The 23,019-nt window shown below is 47.5% G+C and overlaps 1 protein-coding gene across 2 annotated transcripts in view; it reads left to right on the forward strand.

Annotated features, from left to right (window-relative positions):
• The first annotated feature begins 689 nt into the window (after positions 1–689).
• Positions 690–23,019, forward strand: part of HOMER3 (homer scaffold protein 3) — a 124,988-nt gene continuing 102,658 nt past the window's right edge. For both annotated transcript variants that reach the window (XM_066604547.1, XM_066604546.1), the window contains exon 1: positions 690–1,126. Coding sequence is in view for 1 of the 2 variants with exons in the window: in XM_066604546.1 (XP_066460643.1) it covers positions 1,095–1,126 (32 nt within the window). In the remaining variant the exon portion in view is untranslated. The remainder of the gene's footprint in view (positions 1,127–23,019) is intronic.

Genomic DNA, 23,019 nt, shown 5'->3' on the forward strand with positions numbered 1-23,019 from the left:
ACAGCAGAAAACTGCGGGGGAAAAGAACACACGTGGGCCTTATTCACCTCTTAAATAAGGGCGGGGGGGCTGTGCAAAACAGTGCAGTACGATACGCATACACCCACGCAAATCAACCCCGTTCATAGCGCAAATACGAAGGGAAATAGAGCAGGTCCTATTTCTTTGCGCACGCCCAAAATGTGCACGAAAAAAATCGTTAATGCGAACGAACCCGTTGAAATCAATGCGTTCTATTCTCAGCGCATCGTATATTTTGCACGTGCAAAAAACATCCATCTCAAATGCGGTTTTGCGTTCCAAAAAGGCCAGAAGGTCCGCCGGAGACCTCATCGCACACGCCGGAGACCTCATCGCACACGCCGGAGACCTCATCGCACACGCCGGAGACCTCATCGCACACGCCGGAGACCTCATCGCACACGCCGGAGACCTCATCGTACACGCCGGAGACCTCATCGTACACGCCGGAGACCTCATCGTACACGCCGGAGACCTCATCGTACACGCCAGGCGTCTCCCACTCCTCTTATCTTACGTCTCAAAGAAAAGGATTAAAAAAATGAGGAAAAGCGTAAAAATGTCATTTTCTCTGGCAGCAGAGGGAGACATCCGCCTCCAAAGAGACTGGAAATAAAGTGAGGAGCGGAAAACATAGGAGCTGAATCTGATAGGATGGGGCAGCTGGATGAAGAAGGAAGAACAAAGGGAGCAGGGCATCACTAGAGGGCTATCTGGGCAGTGCCAGGGCACCTCACTGCTGCTGCACCCGCCTGCAGGACGGGGACATTACCAGCAGCCGCGGCCGGGGACGCTCGGGGACACATTTAGCGGCAGCCCCGTGATTTGGTCTCATTTCGCCGGCGTCCCGCTCCCATGGATGTGACGGGAAAGTGACGGAAAGTTGCTGTCAGCCCCGACAAGGTGGCCGCTTCCCGGCGCTCCGTCCTGCTCGCTCAGCCCTTTGTGTCTGGGAAGAGACAGGGCAGCAGTGGGGGTGGCCAGAGGGAAGCTAACGGGTCTGGGGAGCGGGACAGGCACAGGAAATTTGGAGAGCATCCGGCACCACAGAGAGAGAGGGAAGAAGTGGAGACATGAGAGAGACGGACATGGACAAGGAGTGCGCGTAAGTGACTGCATGCAATGTCTGTGGAGGGGCCGGCGGCAGCCACAAGTGAGCCGGCTGTGTCAGGCGCTGGCATGGCTGACAGGACGCGGGAACCGTGCGTTATCTTACCTAATGACAGGGCTGCTGCTGGGGACATAACAGAACTGCTGCTTCACCTCATGTGAGGGGGACAGGACTACTACTGCTGGGGAATTGGCAGGACTACTACTGCTGGGGACATGGCAGGACTGCTACTGGAGACATGACAGGACTGGTACTGCTGGGGACATGGCAGGACTGCTACTGGAGACGTGACAGGACTGGTACTGCTGGGGACATGGCAGGACTGCTACTGGAGACATGACAGGACTGGTACTGCTGGGGACATGGCAGAACTGGTACTGCTGGGGACATGGCAGGACTACTGCTGGGGACATGGCAGGACTACTACTGGGGACATGGCAGGACTGGTACTGCTGGGGACATGGCAGGACTGGTACTGCTGGGGACATGGCAGGACTACTACTGCTGGGGACATGGCAGGACTGGTACTGCTGGGGACATGGCAGGACTACTACTGCTGGGGACATGGCAGGACTGGTACTGCTGGGGACATGGCAGGACTGGTACTGCTGGGGACATGGCAGGACTGGTACTGCTGGGGACATGGCAGGACTACTACTGGGGACCTGACAGGACTGGTACTGCTGGGGACATGACAGGACTACTGCTGGGGACATGGCAGGACTGCTACTGCTGGGGACATGACAGGACTACTGCTGGGGACATGGCAGGACTGCTACTGCTGGGGACATGGCAGGACTGCTACTGCTGGGGACATGGCAGGACTACTACTGGGGACATGGCAGGACTGCTACTGCTGGGGACATGGCAGGACTACTACTGCTATGGACATGGCAGGACTGCTACTGGGGACATGACAGGACTGCTACTGGGGACATGGAAGGACTGGTACCGCTGGGGACATGGCAGGACTGCTACTGCTGGGGACATGGCAGGACTGCTACTGCTGGGGACATGGCAGGACTACTACTGCTATGGACATGGCAGGACTGCTACTGGGGACATGACAGGACTGCTACTGGGGACATGGCAGGACTGGTACCGCTGGGGACATGGCAGGACTGCTACTGCTGGGGACATGGCAGGACTGCTACTGCTGGGGACATGGCAGGACTGCTACTGGAGACATGGCAGGACTGCTACTGGGGACATGACAGGACTGCTACTGCTGGGGACATGGCAGGACTGCTACTGCTGGGGACATGGCAGGACTACTGCTACTGGGGACTTGGCAGGACTGGTACTGCTGGGGACTTGGCAGGACTGGTACTGCTGGGGACATGGCAGGACTGGTACTGCTGGGGACATGGCAGGACTGGTACTGGGGACATGGCAGGACTGGTACTGCTGGGGACATGACAGGACTACTGCTGGGGACATGGCAGGACTGGTACTGCTGGGGACATGGCAGGACTGGTACTGCTGGGGACATGGCAGGACTGCTGCTGGGGACACGACAGGACTGCTCCCTCACTTCGTGTGAGGGGGACAGGACTGCTCCCTCACCTCGTGTGAGGGGGACAGGACTGCTCCCTCACCTCGTGTGAGGGGGACAGGACTGCTTCCTCACCTCGTGTGAGGGGGACAGGACTGCTCCCTCACCTCGTGTGAGGGCGACAGGACAGGACTGCTCCCTCACCTCGTGTGAGGGCGACAGGACAGGACTGCTCCCTCACCTCGTGTGAGGGCGACAGGACAGGACTGCTCCCTCACCTCGTGTGAGGGCGACAGGACAGGACTGCTCCCTCACCTCGTGTGAGGGCGACAGGACAGGACTGCTCCCTCACCTCGTGTGAGGGCGACAGGACAGGACTGCTGCTGTCACCTAGGGCTTCTAATGTATAATGTGTAATGGAGTGGACCTCCCAACAATCTACCTGTGTGTGTATGTATATATATATGTCCCTGAGGTAACAGGTAGAAAGTTTCAGAGTTGTTGGCTTCTTACAGCCCTCATAGACTTTATACCGCTAGCTGTACATATACACTGCTATGTTCTTGTATTACGTCTGCAGTCCTGGTACCGCACCGCTTATATGTGCCTCTATCCTATGAGCAATGATATCATGGCTTATAACTTGCTTTTATGACAGGACTTCAGTGCGCTCATTCAGTTATGTCCATTACTTCAGCCATCCCTCTTGCTCAATTCGGTTGATCCTTAGGCCGCCTGCACACGGCCGGACTTACATTTGCATCCGCCTCCGAATTCCGCAGTAAATACCGCCCATAGCAGGCTATGGAAAAGCTTTTTTTTCCTCCCCACAAGCAGAAATCAATTGCGATTTTCCACTCGCAGATTCAGTGCGGACAGTTTCCATTGAAGTCAATGGAAGCCGTCTGACCCGCGCCCATTCTGCAATCATCATTGTGGAAAGGTCGCGGGATCTGCATCATTCCAAATACAGATAAGAAGACCGCAGACAGGTACGCGGGGCAGTCACCGGCCGGGCACACGGTTGGATCCCGTATGCAGAATCCGACCCGGTCATGTGCAGGCAGCCTTAGGACGAGTCAGGTCTCCGAGAAGTCCCGCTAAACATGTACCATCCTTTGTACGTCCTAGCTCGCAGGATCCCACGTTGTTAGGGCTCATGCCCACGACTGCGTGATACGTGGTGAATGGAGTCATTGAAAGTCAGTGTGCATCTAGATATACATGAGAGATAGATCGCACATGCTCTATTTCTCTGCGTATCACGCAGCCTATACATTGGTCTAGGCAGTTGATTTGCTGCGGAATTTCCGTTGGGACCCTACGCACGGAAATTCCACAGCATTCACAGTAGAGGCAAAGTGGATGAGATTTGTGCTCCACAATCTGCGGAAATAATCCGCACAAAGTCTGTATCTAAATTGACATGCGCTGTGCACTTTCTCACAGTATTTTGTGCCGGATCTGCAACAGAACTTCCGAACGGAGGTTCCAGCACAGATGTGACCCGGCCTTTGCCAATTCCATTCATCAAGGCGCTCCAACAGGTCATGTTTTCAGGATTTCCCCAGCATTGCACAGGTGATGTAATTATTGTTAGTGCCTCACACATTGCCACAGGTGTTCTTTCTATAGGATATCCTGAAAACATGACCTGTGGGGGGCCCTGAGGACTGGAGTTGGGGAACACTGCCTCAAGAATTATATTCTAGTGACAGATGCAATACTTTGGAGAAGATGTATGAAACTGTCTAAAACAAAAAGTGTCTTGGTTGCCCCTAGCAACCAATCACAGAGCAGCTTTTATTTTAATAAATCTCCCCCTATATGTCTATATTATTCGGAAACACGTGTGGTAGGGTATCAGGTGTTGCTGATACTGTGCATCCACTTTTTGAGTCACTACCTTTTTAGGCCCCCTGTCAACGGGCGTTGCGGTATCCCGCGGTGGAGCTCTGCCACGGGAGCCGCCGCCCGGGAGCAGGAGCCGCAGACGAATCTTCACCGGTCAGCCTAATCTGATAGCTAGGCTGACCGTGGAGAATTGGGGCAATTCGCAGCATGGCTAGAATTGCCGGCCGCGAGCGGAGAATCGCAATGATTCTCTGCTTGTGGACACGGGGCCGGTGCTTTCCATAGCAATGCTATGGCCCCCATGGACAGGGGGCCTTAGATGAAAGCCTCTTTAGAAAGTCGCATAGTTAGGGGCTTGTATGTAACATGATAGCATTGTAGGGCCATGTTCACTGAACGATTGTGATTCCTGCACAGCAACACGATGCCATGCAGGATAACATTGCTAATGTGAATGAACCCATTCAAAAGAGTGGGTTTCATATTTGTGCGAGATTTATGTGTCTTGCAACTTCAATTATGTGCTTTTCCCATTGAAATCCATGGAAATCACTTGTGATCCTCTGATGCGTGTGAAGCACACACTTGAGAATCACAATTTCACAGAAGCGATGCAAGGTGTTTTTGGATCAAAAATGCCTTGCATCTGCATGAAAAACGCACGTTGGCAAGTACGATATCGGGCCAAGTTTTTCAGCACGATAACGTGCTTGCTGATATGACTATAGCCTTAAAAGGTTATAAAGCACCAATAGTAGATTAACTATTAGATCAAGTATTAAACAAGTAGATATCTTGCATGATGAGGCTTCTTTCACATTACATTTTAGGAGCTCAGCATTGGCTCCATTCTGGTCTTCGTACTCCATGCAGAATATTTGGCGCCGTGGAGCTTTTCTATCCAGTTTTAAAAACTGACGGGCTGAAGCCATGTGAGATGCAGACCAAGGGGGTCTCCGTCTCACATATTCTTCCCATCCAGGAACCATCCTAAAGAGAGCCTTAGGCCTCCTGTCCATGGGCGGGTTTGAATTGCGTTCCCCACGGCGATAATCCGGCCGCGGGTAACGCAGTGAAAGCTCTCCGTAGCGTTGCTATGGAGAGCGCTTCTCCCCCCCCCCCCCCCGTCCATGAGCAGAGAATCATTGCGATTCTCCGCTTACGGGCGGCAATTCGTAGCATGCTGTGAATTTACTGCGATTCTCCGCGGTCAGCCTATCTGTCAGATAGGCTGACAGCGGAGATCCATCTGCTGGCTCCTGCTCCCGGGCGGTATCCTGCTGCGGATCCCCACCGTGGGATACCGCAATGCCCAGGAACAGGCAGCCTAACCCTATCAAGGCTGGGTTCACACGTTGCACCACACCTTGCAATAGACCGCCTTCTATAAGTGTGACATTACACAGGACTGCTGCTGGCTGCGCAAGTGCCTAAGACTTCCTGCACACGGGCGGGTCGGACCCCACATACGGGATTCCCGCAGCGGAAGTCGACCCAGTGCCCGGCTGGTGACCTCTACGTACCTATCCGCCGTCTTCTGTGAGCGCTGCAGATGTGCCCGCCTGCACTTTGTTGCGCATGCGCAGTAGGTGCTGGCATTCCTTCAATGACACGTATCCGGTGATACTTCTGCAGTGTTCGCTGTGGAAGTGCCGCGGGACGGACAGCTTCAATGGAAGCCTACTGTGCGTATCCTGCACAAAATCACAGCATGCTGCGATTTCTCCCTCGCGAGCGGAAAATTGCAATTGATTTCCACTCGTGGGCAGGAAATCACGGATTGCCATAGCATGGTATGGGCTGCATTTGCTACGGAATCCGTTCAAAGTTGAAAGATTGCCTGGTTATGCTGAGCAAGAAGTCACTCACTATCCTTCTCGCTTCATCTGCATTCACCCAGGCGGCTCTCATGCGCGAGTTCTGTCCGATAGTGATATGGACAGAACTCGAGCTTGGAAATTACACATTGATTTAAATGTGTTTATTCATAGAAACGATGTTCTACGATATTGAAAAATCACTATATAACTTTTTTGGGGGGTGATTCTTCTCGAGGAATCACCCTGTATTCCCTATGGGAGCTTTTAAATAATCACATGATACTCATATGTCATTTGATATGTGTCATGCAATTTTTGATGACTTTTGCATTGATGACTATTGCAAGCATTTGGGATTTTTTTCATTTATTTATTTTTTTCACGAGTGTGAAAATTGCAAGTACATAGATGCGATAAAATTAATTTTTTAAGGTCTCCTTCACACGGGTGACAAAGTCGCGCGGTTTTGTAGCGTTCCTACAATGCTACAAATCGCATCTATGAGAAGCCCATGCTTTCCTATGGGTTCCTTCACACATGAGATATTTTGTAGCATGCTACAAAACGACACACAAACCTCGCAGGTCCGGCGATATGCCAGTGACTTATGAGGTTTTGTAGCCCATGTTTCCCTATGGAGCCTTTCTCTCTGTTGTATCGCATGAAAATGCGGTTTGCATGTGATGGATACAACTTTGACAGTAGTAAATGCTACTGTCAAAGTTATAATCTAAGCCCTAACTGCCGGAAAAACAAAACACATACATCACCTCTCCCGCACTGTCAGCCCGGCCGCATCTTCTCCCCAGGTCCGGCACTGATCTTCTTCTTCTCTTTTGGCCGGGGATTCAAAAATCCCCGCCTCCTGAAAGCGCAGGCTGTGATTGGCTGACACTTAGCCAATCACAGCCAGCGCTTCCAGCAGCCGGGGATTTTTCAATCCCTGGCCAGAAGATGAAGAAGATCAGTGCCGAACCAGGGAAGAAGATGCAGCGGCGCCCCAGACAGCGCGGAAGAGGTGATGTATCCTTTTTTTTTTTTTTTCTCCTTTAGTTACAGCTTATTTTCGGGGTAGGGCTTATATTTCAAGCCCCCCGAAAATCCTCGCACGTGAAGCTACAAAGTCGCGCAATTTTGTAGCGTCACATGCGACTTTGTAGCGCTACAAAATCGCGGTATTGCTGTGAGAAAATCGCAGCGATATCGCACGGTGCAGCGATGCGATGTTGCTGCGATTTTTCTCGCAGCGATGCAGTGTCGCCCGTGTGAAGGAGGCCTAAGCAAAAACGCATCGTTCTTGCATCCAGAATCGCAATTTTACAAGTGCAATATCAGTCCAGGTATCTTGGACTGATTTTGCACTCGCCCATGTGAATGGACCCTTAGGCAGAACAGTAAGCGCTTCACAAAGACGCTGCATATATAGATTTCTTAACACTTTTGTGTACAAGTGTCATTATTGATCCTTTATCTGGCTGCACATTGGGTGCAGACTATGCACCCTCCAGGCGACGATATATCTCCCCAGCAGCACCTGGTCACTGGGGGTAGCTATGTAGCTATATATCTCCCCAGCAGCACCTGGTCACTGGGGGTAGCTATGTAGCTATATATCTCCCCAGCAGCACCTGGTCACTGGGGGTAGCTATGTAGCTATATATCTCCCCAGCAGCACCTGGTCACTGGGGGTAGCTATGTAGCTATATATCTCCCCAGCAGCACCTGGTCACTGGGGGTAGCTATGTAGCTATATATCTCCCCAGCAGCACCTGGTCACTGGGGGTAGCTATGTAGCTATATATCTCCCCAGCAGCACCTGGTCACTGGGGGTAGCTATGTAGCTATATATCTCCCCAGCAGCACCTGGTCACTGGGGGTAGCTATGTATTTTCCAGTTGGTTCTTTGTAGCTAGGTGCCTTTGTCCTTTCTCTCCAACAAGCCTCTGTGTAGTTCTGAACGTCATGCAGCCTTAAAATGTCACAAGACGTCTTTCTTTTTGGTGTATAATTTATGTTCCGGCAATTTACAGAACATATAATTTGCAGCACAGAGTTCTCTTTCCCATCAACATAGGTGTTATTGTATTTTTTCAGACTTTATAATGCTCTTTCTGTAGCGTGCGGAGAGAAGCCTGGTGTAGATATAGCATGGAAGTTCACAGCATTTATTGTGGTGCTCCACAGAGGAAAACTATGTCAGAGGATACATCTATAAAAGCTTTCAGTATTGGCTTCAAGGAGTCCAAGGCGGAGACGGACCCCGTTGTTCTTGTTATATACAGCTTTTTAGCCAGTCACATGATTATTAGGGGCTTTAATTTGTCATGTGACAGCAGCGTATGACAAGTAGACTGGGACTCAGCATGGGACTCCTGCAAGCACTAGACCCCAGTGTTGTATCCAGGACCTGTACTGTCTGCTCTGTTTATTTCACAGTGCTGTAAATTCCTGTATAGGAAAGCTTTATTTTCTTCTCTGGTGACAGAAAGCTGTTACCATGTGGCATTCTGTGCAAAGCACTTTGGATACTAAGGATTATGCATTTGTATCTGTGAGATTTTTTGCCTGCGCAGTGTCACTGTTGCCTTCTATATCACTGTTACCTTCTACAGCCTCTTGGCAATTCCATGTGAGCAGAACGCCATAATGATGCAACAACATGAGCCTTGGCATATGATCTTACCATGCAGCGTGGTTTCTTATTCTATGGGCAGGATTTACATACTTTTGAAATTCAAGCCCAGAACAGTGAGGAAGCTTTGTAAGGATACAGTTTACCCACAGTACTAGGACTTTCTAGGTTTTAGCAGTACAATTATTTGAGTGCATCTTGTAATTATGTAAATTTTGCTAATTTGAAAAGGAAGACATACTTTGAAACATTTAAAGCCAAGCTCCTGTCGCTTATGCCTCCTTCCCACGACTGTATGCGGTTTTTTACGTTTGCCCATACGCACCATATAATCGCATTAATGAAGATTTGACCCGATCAAGTCCCAATCTTAATTAGCGTATTTAAAGCCATTTGCACGGGTTCGCTTCTGCGTGTATGTTAAAAAAACAGGCAGAAGTGATGGCAAGCAACGATCAGAAGAAAATGCTAGGATTGACAATTAATGCTTAATTAGCGTAAACTGTCTTCTTTTCCCAGCGTAGTACGCAGGGTAACTCCCTAACCCTCCCTTTTTTTCCTGCTGCTATAGAAGTCTATGGGAGCTTGCTGCGTATTACGTCAAAAGATAAGGCAAGACCTATCTTTTCATGCGCCGTATAAAAAAAGTGACCAAAAACGGTCGCATACGTCCTATTTTTTTCTAGTGCAAGTTTTTTACGTGGCAAAAAATCGTTCGTTTGAATGAAGCAATTGAAATCTAATGCTTCTCATAGTAGCATTTTAAATGCAACTTTTTAACATGCCGTCCCCTCATTGGCCCTCACCACTGTTTGCAATGGGAGGGGTGGGATGGGGCGGAGCTAAGTTCTGCCCCCTCCCATTGCAAATAGTGGTGAGGGGCGAGGAGGGGGCGGGAGCTCATTGCACTGCTCCCGTCCCGCCTCCTCCCCTGCAGAGAGGGACAGCGTATGTTGGCCGGGCGTGAAAATCCGGCCGATATACGGATGTCTGAATAAGCCCTAAAGTGAATGATTTGCGACATATTTAGGGTGGTTCAGTATAAGCAGTGTATGGCAGCCTGTATTTTGTGATTGGCATTCTCAGTGGGTTTTCACGGTGTTTAGTCTCTTCAGTCTGCTGATGGCACATGAAGGGCATCAGAAGGGGAATATTATTTATATGCTGCCTCATTATTATGAACACTCCTGCCCGTAAATGGAGAAATTCTGTTAATTACATCATATTAGCATATTCCTAGTTAATGCAATAAAATAGTTTCAAAATAAGAGTTTCAAGTGTAAAAGTATTGCTGTACTGACGGCTCACTGATCCTTACCTTCACATTGCTTGCTGCAAAGACTCTAGACTGGATTGTGGAGTGTCATGTTGAGCAGAACCCATGGGACCGTTGTTACATTTGTGTTGGATTTAAGAGCTCTTTTCCATTGATATCAGTGAAGTCAGATTCTTTCAAGTACAAAGAATGCATGGAAAGAAATTTCAGCAGGCAAAACAAGTTTAATACTTTGTAACAAGCTAAGACCTTGTGACATGAGCCGTTTTCCTGAACTCATAGCAATAAGATGCCATTCTCCTTATTCTCCAGCTTCAATCTGGTTTGGATTAGGTTAAAACAGTGAATAGATTGAACAGTGTTCTTGCAGTTGGATGTAATAAATCTGTAGATGAAAAACAGATTTCCATGTATGCAGTAATAGGTCATACAATCTGCGTAATATTATGCATCATCCTCTTATTTCTTGTGCAGTTGGGTACATCAGCCATGTCATATTGGTGGAAGCTGTAGTGTTTTGCAGTAGGATTACTGACAGGAGAGCCATGGAAATCTCTGCCACAATGATCCCTACGTTTTCTCACATATCTCCAGCTCTGAGAACCTTTGAAGGAACATTTATATTCATACAAGGTGATCATAATAGGAGCACATTTATATTCAATTTTTGACTTTGATTATATATAAATGTGCTGCATTGAGTTTTCGAGGGACATTAAACATCACCAGCAGTGAAAGTATGTGATCAGGAGGATGTCTGGCTCTTTAAACGGGCCAGCACGTCATGTGCAGAGATTCATGTATGTATTTATAGGTGGGCTCATGTATCCCCATGTCACTTACTTCTGCATTCTTATGGTATCAGAATACCCCTGCTTGGCACTTGCAAAGCACTGCTGTCAATATCCCTGGCAAAATGACAGCTTAGGACTTTGCACTGGAGGAGAACTCAGATTAATAGCCATGGTAAAGTGACTCCGCTCTCTGCATGCATTGCTTTGCAGAGAGATTAAAGGTTGCTTGATTGCAGCTCTGTATGGTTTTAGTAGAGAAAAGCTTTACATGAATATATTGCTGTCCGTTAATCATGTTCTGGTATTTCGTCGACTGTAAAAATCACATCCTTATGATTCCCTTTAAAACTAGAATTACCTTTGTGGACTCTTCCTCCTTTTCACACTGCACATATTTGGTGTAACCTATATGCATTGAATTAATGTATCCTATAGATCAGGGGTGTCAAATCGATTTTCACCAAGGGCCACATCAGTTTATGTCGGTCTTCAAAGGGCCGATTGTAATGGTACGAGCACTTTTACACGGGCGCTGCGAATTTTACAAATTCGCATCTCCCGTTTTCTCACCCATTCAGACGGAATATATACACCGCAGCCCCGAATACCATCGGCCGAGGGGAGAGAGTTCAGCTCTGCTAAACTCCCTTCCCCTCTCCGTCCCTTATTGGCTGCCGGCAAAGGGAGGGGGCGGAAGCTTAGCAGAGCTAGTGCGCCAAACTTCCTCTCTGCCCCAGCCTATGGGAGCTGCCGGCAAGGGGATGGGGAGGGACTATAGCAACGCAAGCCGCTGCTAAACTCCCTCCCCCTTCCCCTTTCTGACGGCTCTCATAGGCTTCGATAAGAGTCTATGGGAACTACCGGTGTATTCCCGCAAAAGATAGGACAAGTCCTATTTTTTTCCAGCTGCGCATAGAAGCAGCCGGCCGTAATGCACACCGTATGCGCTATAGTTTCCAGACGGACGATTTTACTCGCCAGAAAATCGCCCATCTGAACGGATGTATTGGAATCCAATGCTTCAGACTGTCGCAATTTTCAGACAGCATTTTATCTTGGCAAAATAGCCACGATAAAACGCTTGTGTGAAACTAGCCTCAGACTGCATAGTAGTAGTGACCTCCCCCCCTCTATGGACCCAGTAGTAATAGCAACTCCCATATGACCCCAGTAGCAATAGGGTCCCCCATAGTGACCCCAGTAATAATAGTGACTCCCATAGTGGCCCCAGTAGTAATAGTGACCCCAGTAATAGTGACTCCCATAGTTGCCCCAGTAGTAATAGTGACCCCAGTAATAGTGACTCCCATAGTGGCCCCAGTAGTAATAGTGACCCCAGTAATAATAGTGACCCCCTTAGTGGCTCCAGTAGTAATAGTGACTCCCATAGTGGCCCCAGTAGTAATTGTGACCCCAGTTATTAGTGACTCCCATAGTGGCCCCAGTAGTAATAGTGACCCCAGTAACAGTGACTCCCATAGTGGCCCCAGTAGTAATAAGGTCCTTCAAAATGCCCTCAGTAGTAAGTGGCCCCAGTAGTAATAGCGACCCATATAGTGGCTCAAATCGTAGTAGTGTCTCCTATATTGGCTCCAGTAGTCATAAGTGACCCCCATAGTAGTCCCGGTTGTAAACGTGATTTCCCTATTGGCCTCTGCCCGCTTAGCATCCCTATAGGCATTCCACTTACCCAGCCAGTGGCTCCAGTCTGGCGGCAGTTGCTGCTGAGTCTATGACTGCTGAACTCTCCCCTTGGCGTCTCCACTGCGTACAGGACGATGCATGCAGACACCAGGGGAGGAGAGGTCAGCGGTCACAGAGGCTGTACTGCCACCATTGGGTGTGGAATGCCAGCGGGCCACATAAAACAAGGTGTGTTCGTCCTGCGGGTGTTTGATGTGTGCAGTATAGATGATCCAGGATAACCATCATTGCATGTATTTGAGTACTTTCGAGTTGAAGAGGCATATGTGTTTGAGAATTATGTCTTTGTGATTGCTATAGAGGTGCTGGCTATGGCTATTCCCCAGAACCAAGGAAGAGATGTGTTGGTTTAAGCCTATCCAACTGCAAATGAACAAACAATTTTCATGCCTGCATAAAATGAACAACGAGCGAACAAATTATCATTCATTGTTCATTCGTTAGGTGTGTTCACACTGAATGATTATATAAGGCCATAAGGCTTTATTCACATGGGCGTTGTGATTTTTCGCCCCCCACATCACGGCTGAAATTTACATGAATGAGAGAAAGACGCGCCTAAATCTTGCGTTTTTTCGCTTATTCACACGACTGAGTGCAGTGTATATACTTCTCAGCCTGGAATTCCGTTGGCCAGGGGAAGATACTTTAGTGATGCCAACTTCCTTCCCTTTCCTTTGCCGGCTGATCGCAGCAATAGAAGCCTATGGGAGCTGCCGGCAAAGGGAGTTTAGCAGCGCTAGTTGTGCTAAACTCCCTCCCCCTCCCTTTTGCTTCTATGGGAGACGTCGGCTGATTGCGGCCAAAAAATAAGGCAAGACCTATCTTTTCCAGCGGCGTGTAAAAGCGGCCACTGGAATCGGCAGCTTATGTGCTATCTTTTCCGGATGGCCGATTTTAGGCTCTAGAAAATTGCCCATCTGAACGAATGCATTGAAATCCAATGCTTCAGATGGCTTCATAAGGCCCCCTGTCCATGGGCAAGGCGGATGATCTCTAGCGATATTCTGCCATCGGGGACCAGGGGGGAGAACCGTCAGTTCTCTGCGGTGAGCCTATCTGACAGATAGGCTGACCGCGGAGAATCGCAGCAAATTGTAGCATGCCGCTATTTGAGTCCTGCGAGCAGAGAATCGCTATGATTCTCCGCTTGTGGACAGGGGGCCGGCGCTTTCCGTAGCAACACTATGGAAAGCGTGCACTGCATTACTCGCGGCTGGATTATCGCCGTAACGCAATGTAAGATTGTCCGTAGACAGGAGCCCTATAGGTGGCTATATATATATATATTAGTTAGAAGTAGGTATATGGTTGAACAACTATTCAACCAATGATTATGAACGATCGTGTTGCAGTCACAGTAATACACTTATCTATTCTGGTAGTTACTATTGTTCAAACAGGCAGAACACTTTCTGTGATATTGGATGAAGGAGGAACAGTCTTTATGGAAACATTCTTTCAAGGACAGATCTTTTGTGGACTGAAGCTGCCTTTACCCCAGATGACTGTCAGTCCCATAAGTGTCCTCCCACAGACGACTGCTTGACTATCACTCCTACCCTGTTTCCCCGAAAATAAGACAGTGTCTTATATTAATTTTTGCTCCCAAAGATGCACTAGATCTTATTTTCAGATCGCCCGCAGCAGTTCCTGGACCACTTGTACAGCAGGGACGGTATTGCAGCTTCCGGCCACCAGGGGGAGCTCATCACAGCAGACTCACACAGCAGGGACAGAGCTAGGGGGAGGCCTTATATTTAGCACTTCAGCGAAACCTCTACTAGGTCTTATTTTCAGGGGGTGTCTTATCTTTGGGGAACACGGTATGCTTTACAAGTGAATGGAGGCGGAGGGAGCTCGAGATTGTTCTGGCCACCTGCTCCAATTTCCAGTTAATAGGAGTTGCTCAAACATTGAACGACTCCTGTTTAAATGGCTCGACAGCCACTTGGATTTTAGTTCTGCTACAAACCAGGCTCCAACAATGATTTGTTGCCTATTGCTCTGTCCACAGCCACATGTAGACCGGATGATTATCACCCAAATTCACTGTTTCCAGCAAGAATTCAGGTGGCAGTCACCCTGTTTAGAGCATGCCGCGGGTGAGGACGGTTGAATTCACGGTGCGGAATTCCGCGGTGGAATTCTGCACCGTGAGCCCTGGGCTCTTAGGTTCAATAGAACCTAATAGCTGCGGGCAACGCAGCGGATTTCCGCCGCGAATTACGCGGCAGAAATCCGTTCGTGGGAAGGAGGCCTAAAGGTACCCGAAAGAATGGAAGGTCTTTCATCTGACTATTTGACAAATGTTTTGGATTGAATGGAGGATTGCAACTGAAGTTTAGCCTCTAATCTTATAGGGACTTTCTGTGCCCAAAATTATATAAAAGGAATATACCCACCATGGCGCTGGACTGCCATTTCGGTGGTCCGCCGCCATGGCGTCTGACAGAAGACCGGATCAGCTGTATTGTATACTCTGTTCCCCCAGCTGCCACCAAAGTTTTTTTGTTCTCCGAAAACCCTTTAATTTCCAGAAAACGGTACTGCCTGCCCTTTCATTTGGAATTACTTTTAGGCCTCATGTCCTTGGCATAATTCTAATTTAAAATCCGCAGCGTTTTTCCCGCACGCTGATCCGCGCCCCATAGGGATGCATTGGACACCCGCAGGTAGTTAAATACCTGCGGATGTCATTTTTCCCTTCAGGCGCAGATCCGCGTGCAGGAAAAAAAATGCGACATGCTCCATTTTAGTGCGGGTCTCCCGCGGGGACGGCTCACGCAGGCTATGGAAGCCGTCCGGATCCGCGGAACACCCGTACTAGAATTAAACTCACCTCTCTGGATGCTGCGGTTCTTCCTTCCTTCACGGCCGGATCTTCTTTCTTCTGCCCGGCAGATGTGCCCGGCACATGCGTGCGGCACGCTGCCGGCGTGCCAAGCACATCTGCCGGGCCGAAGAAAAAAGATCCGGCCGCGAAGGAAGGAAGATCCACAGCGTCCGGAGAGGTGAGTTTATTCTTATTTTTAGGCCTCATGTCCGCGGGGCAGGAGGGACCCGCTACGGATTCTACATGAAGAATCCGCGGCGGGCCTGATTTTTCCCGTGGACATGAGGCCTTAACCATATGAATTCATTTGATCCAAGGTTAGGCTTCTTTCTCACTATGCAGTATGGTTTCTGTCTTCCTGCTCCATTATGGAATCAGGGAAACGGAATCCACTGGCCGAAAGGATCTGTCTTATGATGTAACAGAGCGGCACCGAACGGACACCATTGACTATAATGGGGTCTGTTTGGTGTTAGACATTTCTCTGGACAAAATATCGCAAGATGGTCCTGTGCCGAGATGTGCCATCTAACATGTGATCGGGCTAAACCGAAGTATGAAAGATCAGACGAAAGAGTCCATTATACTGTTTTTTCTGTTTTGATAGCTTTAAGGCCCTTTTACACAGAATGATAAATGTACAAAAAAAATCGTTGGATCCTGCGAATTTGAACAGTAATCATTATGAACAAAATGGAGAATATTTATCTGCCTGTATGAACAGTGTAATTTGTGCCAACGATTTGTAGCTCCGTGTAAAAGGAGCCTGAGCTATGCCACTGCTGCATTCAGTCTCATGCTTCCCACGAGCAAATGCCAAAAAGGCACGCGGTAACGCCATGTTTTTGTGCTGTGAAGGCGCCTTTTTTGCGCACGTTTTTTTACTTTTCGTGCTGACAGGGACCTTTCACATCTGCATGGGACACATCCTTGCCATGAATAAAAAGGCTGTGCAGCGTAATTACTTCCAGCTGTGCTTGCTTTTGGCAAAATTGTGCAGCGTAATATGCAATTACGTGGGGATTGAGTGCGCATTTGTACACCCACCTATTCCCTCCTATGGGAGCTTTGGTACGCAAATACTCAGAAAGATAGAACATGCTGTGTTTTTATTTGCACACGCACAATGGGTTCTATTCCCTGCGTATTACATGCGCAAATACGTGTACAAATAAGTCTGTGGGAAGCCATTCTTAGAAAGACGCACGAGGCTGTTTTCAAAGCGTAACTTACCTGTACAGGCGTTATTGTCCCCTGTGTAATATGGGGTAGGTGTGCATCTGGAAAACATTTAAAACCCCTATAAGAATAGGCAATAGGATGAAGCAGCTGTTGTTGCAACATTTGTATCATTCTGATGATGAGATCTTGTATCTCTTCAGTCCGCTTTGGTTTCCCACTTCTCCAAGAAGACTTGCTAACACTTGTGTTGTTAAAAGATGGTGAAAGGTTTAAATTTAAGCAGTGTGAGAAAAAGGTGTAATGTGTCCTAATAACGCGCACGACGTATCTGCTGACTTCTATCTTCCGGGAGCACCGCAAAAAAGACATTAATTAACAGACGGCAGCTTCACAGGTTACTGCTTACATAATATGAAGTTAAGGCAGGTTTCGCAGGCAGCAAAATGTTTTTGCTGTATTTACACATGAAAAATACACGCCAAAGTCTGTAATCAAATCTGCACATGATTCTGTTGGCTATCGTGCGGATTTAGCTGCAGGATTTCATTCATTATATTAAAACCCGTAATGAATTTTCCACAACAAATAGAACGTGCTGCAGATTTGAAAATCCTCAACATGATTCGAATCGGCAGCGGAATTCTTTTTGCTGTTAGTGAGCAGGCTTTGTTAAAATGTAATTTACTCACATTGTACTGTACATACTGAAGTGGAATAGTAACATTTGTATGCAGGAAAGTCCATACATGATATGTGAACCCCCCTAAGGCCCAATGTCCACTTGCGGATAGCCAAGCATTGAAATGAATGGGGCTTCCACGAATGCTTTTAGGTCTGCGGATTTGATCTGGCTTGGAGCTGTGGTTGCGGGGTTTTTTTGCGCGCAGATGATCTGCAGTGCATGCGCGTACATGCGCGTGGAAAAACCCCATAATCCACAGTTACCCATAAGCATTTAAAAATCCGTTTTAAGCATTTTATAGATGATCCACGGTGCATCCACTGCAGATATCTGCATCACATCCGCAGTGAAAGCACTTCGTGTCGTGGACATTAGGCCTAAGAGTGGGGTCTCACATAGCAGCGGTATTATTGTATCTTGTCACCACCAGGAAGTAGGGGTGGAGACAAGATTGACAGGGTGGTGACGCCCCCTGTACCTGATTGGCTGGTGGCTGCCTCCCCTTCCTCGGCCTAACAAGTCCTGCCAGTCACTAAGAATGTTGTCCGGCGGCTGTTGGGAAGATATTTTGGCGGGAAAGCTACTCAGCTCCCCATCTGCCTCTCAGCAGCTGCGGCTGTGACAGGTACTGAAGGTAGAGGAGGCAGGGGAGCAGTACCAGACACCGGGCTCCCATCTCCCCTTTACTGACCCCACTGTCTCTCCCCGGCGGCTGTAGTCTCTCACCTCTGCTCCCCTTACTGACCGTGCTGTCACTCTCCCCGGCGTGGAGGGAGGTGATCGGCCGTTCGGCTCCTGAAGCAGTGGGGCTGCTGCCACTGGCATAAACAGGTGGGGGCTGAGGAGGGAGCACGCAGGGAGGCTTCAGTGAATGGGAGTAGCTGAGTTCTGCTGCAGCGGCGCTTCCCTGTCACAGCAGAAAGAGAGACACTTAGAAGCCATAATACACAGCTGTGGGTGGCAGGAGATGGAAGGGTGACGGCTGCTCCGGGGACACTGATAGCAGCAGTGTCTGTAGTGGTTTTTGCCTGGGCTGGAGGGTTAGAGTTAGTTTTTCTGTAGGCTTACATTATTAGCTCTAAATTCTTCCATGTTACAGCTGTAACATGGAAGCATTTACAGAAAAAAATCTAAGCCTAACAGGAAAACTAACCCCTAACCCTCCAAGCCAGGCAAATATCACTACAGATGCTGCAAGGACCTTCAGGAATGCAAGCCCTGTCAAACCCCTAGCTTCCTGGTGGTGACAAGATACAATAATACCCATAGTAGCCACTGTGTGGCCGAGTTATGATTACAATGTGGTGCCATTATTTAAGAGCCTAGCCTTCTAATACTTATAATGTAATTGGAAATAGAATGCTTAATGATACACAAATAGCCCAGTGTGAATTCTGCGTACTGGGCTTACAGTCAGGGGGTGACAGCCTTGCGTTCTGTTCTCTGGAATCCCATATTCAGTAAAGAATATGGTATATGTATGGTATTCTACAGCATGAAAGGCAGCATTATTATTTAAGTGAGGGAATATTATTACTAAAGTCGTGGCCTACCACCACATACAGAAGCCATTATTATGGAGTAGGAATATACATAGGACATTATTACTGAGTGGCAGCCTACAGGGGACATTACTGAGAGTGGGCATAAGGGGGCATTTTCACTATGTGGGGGTGCACTAAAAGTGACGTTTTTCGTATAAGGCATACAGGGGCACAAAAAGGGGCATGAAAGCTCTTAGGGTACTTTAACAGAGGCAAAGTTAGCCCGCAAGACACACCACAACCCGTGGTAAATTCTGCACCAAATCCTCAGGGCTATCTGAAATGGCAGTTTGCCATTGATTGCTATGGGCAGTATTTGCTGTGAAGTCCGGAGGCGGACGCCCGCCGCGGACTCTGCAATGCAAATACACCCGTGTGCAGGAGGCCATAGCAGAGTGAGGTCCCATATTTGGGACCCCCCTTTCTTGCCCAAAGTGGTGTTACCAGTTACAAAGAGCACCTTTTTGCTATGTGTTTGCAATGGCCATTGTGTAAGGCATTGTTCACATTCGCTCTGGGTCTTCCATTTATAATGGAAGCTACAACGCTGTAACACATCTGACACACGACAGACCCCAGTTGCGTCCAGCGGACCCCATTGACTGCGGTTCTGCTAAGGTCTCTGACTAGCATTGTTTTGTACTTGCATATCAACACAGAAAATCCACCTCGACAGAACATGGTCTTATGGTCCTTGGTGCAATAAAGATAACGCTAATTACACTATATATATAAAATATGTGTCCAGCTAGACATCTTACATTTCCTATCAGCAGAGGTTGCACATTTGGCAGGGGATGGTATGATTTGGTATCGGACAGCTGGGACTGGAGTTGAGACACAGCAGATTTGTTTATGTTTTTGTTCTGCTTGTTGTCCATTAGTGTGATCATCTGAAGCCTGGACTAATGCGGGCTTTTAAAGGACACAACAAATTTTGGGGATTAAGTAACTAAAAATACAATTTACATTGTTTTTCAGATTTATTATACAAATAATAGTAAGGGTAAAATAATTCAAATGAGAGAGGATCCTTTCATACAAATCCCTCTTCCATCACTATGACATAAAGCATAAATATATAGAATAAGTATATATTGTACTATATATGTATGCTATTCATATATGCTATATGTATGTACATAAGAAATAACGCACTATCTGGCTATTATAAGATTTGTATATAGCCTTTTCTCCAGGTTTCCCCCTCTGCTGTATGTATACTTTTTACTTTCAATGAACTGGTGGTTGGAGACCAGCTGCCATGATGGGTCTAGACACTTTGCACAGAGCAGATCTTATCCATCTCTATGTAGGACACAAGCATCATACAGAACACTATACAACAGTGTAAGCTTGTAGCTGCAAGTTAGTAAATAGGGGAGACACAAGTAGTAAGATTATTTCTTTTGTACAAGGGTCCATTATTTGCACAAAATAAGATACATAAAACTAGCCCAGCCAGTATCTGTGTATGTACAGGTACAGGAATACAAGAGAAAGTTGATGTCACTCAGTTAATATGGAAGTTCTGTTTTCTCCCAAATTAGACAGCCCAGATAATGCCTACTTAGAGCCCCCCAATACATTATTCAGTTAGTACTGGCCACAATGCTACCATTTAGTATCCAAACAATGCCTTATGCTGCCATTGCTCATTTAAAGCCACTATACACAGTACAAGTAATATGGCTATTTAGTTTCGATTACTCTTGCCACACGTCGTACAATTACTTGTAGGGCAAAAATTGCTGCCACCTACATACAGTTGAATTATTCTCACCATCCACCCCCACTACAGTTAATAACGCCACCCATACCATTATCCTTCTGTACACTGTACAATTAATATGCAATGAACATACAGGAAATGGCAGAACTATGTGATCAGTGGGAGTCAGAATAGGGGTCCATTAACACTTCTGCCATAGGCACCATAAACTTATGACGTTATGGTGCTTATAGCGTAGATGCTGTGGACCCCGGTAAACTCCACGCACGCACAACCAGCTTGACTCTTTTCAGAAGGCCGTGTACACGTACGCCTATGGAGATGAATGGGAATGTGCGTACTCCCTTTTAAAAAGAGTCAGGCTGTCTGTGCGCTGACTTTGCCAGGGAAAAACCACAGGAATGCGGGCCTGGGTGAGTATGAGAAGAGGCTCCACATCACCTAAACTGTGAGCACCATAACTTAGTTTCTGGTGTTTATAGTTGATGACAGGTTCCTTTTAACGACTGTGACGATTGATGGAAATACTCAATCTGTCACTACCCATTCATGAAAGTGATAAGTGACAATGGACAGCAATTGTGACTGTCGATGGATATCCCAGCAAGCGGACTCCCATCAATCCGACCCCACTGTATGTCGGCATCGACAGCCGGCGACGCCTGGAAAACTCTTTAAGCATCTTCTGATAAGCACCCTGACCATTTTTTGTTTCCCATACTCTTGAGACAGAGGATGAACGAAATGGCTAATTTTCACCCGGTCGCGGTAGCTGATGGTTGTCAGTCTATCAAAAATGTGCTCTGCCAGGTTGTATTTTTTCTCCTGTGGTCGGGTACATTGTGTGTACGGCATAACACTGTTACCAGGGTATATTTTCCTGTGTAAACAGTGTTCTTCCCTACATTCAGGGTGCTGAATCCAAATACGGAAACCAAAACTGTCTGTCAGGCAAGATAATGAAGTTATAGACATCGGAAGAAAATAAGATATTCAGTATTGTACCATTGTGTTACAGTATATTGACCATTAAAACCATCCACCTCATTTATCTAAATTGTCTACCAGAAGAGATGCAGTGACTTATCACATGAGCAATCGAAAAATGGGATGAAGAAAACGGAGGCCTGCGATGTCGGCTGATTACTGCCGGAATGTTCCAAGGGAGAACACTGGTGGATAGGAAAGAAATACGTGACTCCTGCAAACATTGCATCTAACTTCCCATATCTTCATGCCACTTGTGGAGGTCCCTTGTTATTACATATCGGCCGCCCGGTAATCTTATCTCCTGCTTATCTCTGTAGGTTACCTGATTCAGAATTTACTGTGTATAAGTACGTTTATAACACATATTTAATTGCAATTATATCTACACTTCTTTATTCTACTATTAAGATTATTGTCTGTAAATCTGTTCCTGACAGTCAAAATTTGAGCACAAATTTGGAATTCGCACTCAAAAGTCTGTAAGAAACACAGAAACTTTGTCCAGAAAAAACAACCCTTTTTTTGGGACACAGTGATCAGTCAAATATGGCCGACCATGTGACTCTATGCGCAAGCCAGTTTTTTCTTAACTTTCTGACTGATCTGCCAGTTTAGTGTGTCATGTTGTTAAGGCTTGTTTGCATGAACGATCTGATTGGACAATCGATTGGACGAATTCTAGCCATTCATGTGTATGGATAGATTTACTGTAGCCATTTTATCTAATCCAATTTCATTTTTATATAACATTTAGTTTATCTGTTTCTGTAGTAAACAGTCCTATTCACTATTCACCTCCTCTAGTCATCCATCTGATTGTTAGTTGGCAACTTAAATATTTTGTCTATACACAGTGTTCCTGTAATTCAAATAGTCCCCTACTTGGTTCCGTTCCAGGAACCTGTTCGCAAGTACATTTGTTCGTATGTCCAAACAAATGGTTGTATGGAGGGGATCGCAGGTGGATCCCGCTCCATACAACGTTGGATGCCGGCTGTTTCTTACAGCGGACACCCGGCGGTAGCAGTTCCGACGAGCCATGCCGCACATCGGAACTGTTAACACTTCAAATGCTGCTGTCAGAATAGACAGCGATATTTAAAGCATTAACAGTTCCGACGAGCGATACGGCCGGCACCCGATGTTCAGGAGTCCCGTACAGTGTCCCGCGATAAGATCGCAGGACGCTGTGCGGTTGCTAGGCAGCTAGGGGCCTTCTGAAAGGCCCCAGGGCTCCCTATGCAGAGTGCCTATCAAGCGATCTGACCGGACAGGCTTCTATCAGGCTTGATAGAAGCCTATCCGCTCCCTGCACAGTATGATGTAATGCCATAGCATTACATCAT

The sequence above is a fragment of the Eleutherodactylus coqui genome, chromosome 5 (genome assembly GCF_035609145.1).
Source record: "Eleutherodactylus coqui strain aEleCoq1 chromosome 5, aEleCoq1.hap1, whole genome shotgun sequence".
NCBI classification, from domain to species: domain Eukaryota; kingdom Metazoa; phylum Chordata; class Amphibia; order Anura; family Eleutherodactylidae; genus Eleutherodactylus; species Eleutherodactylus coqui.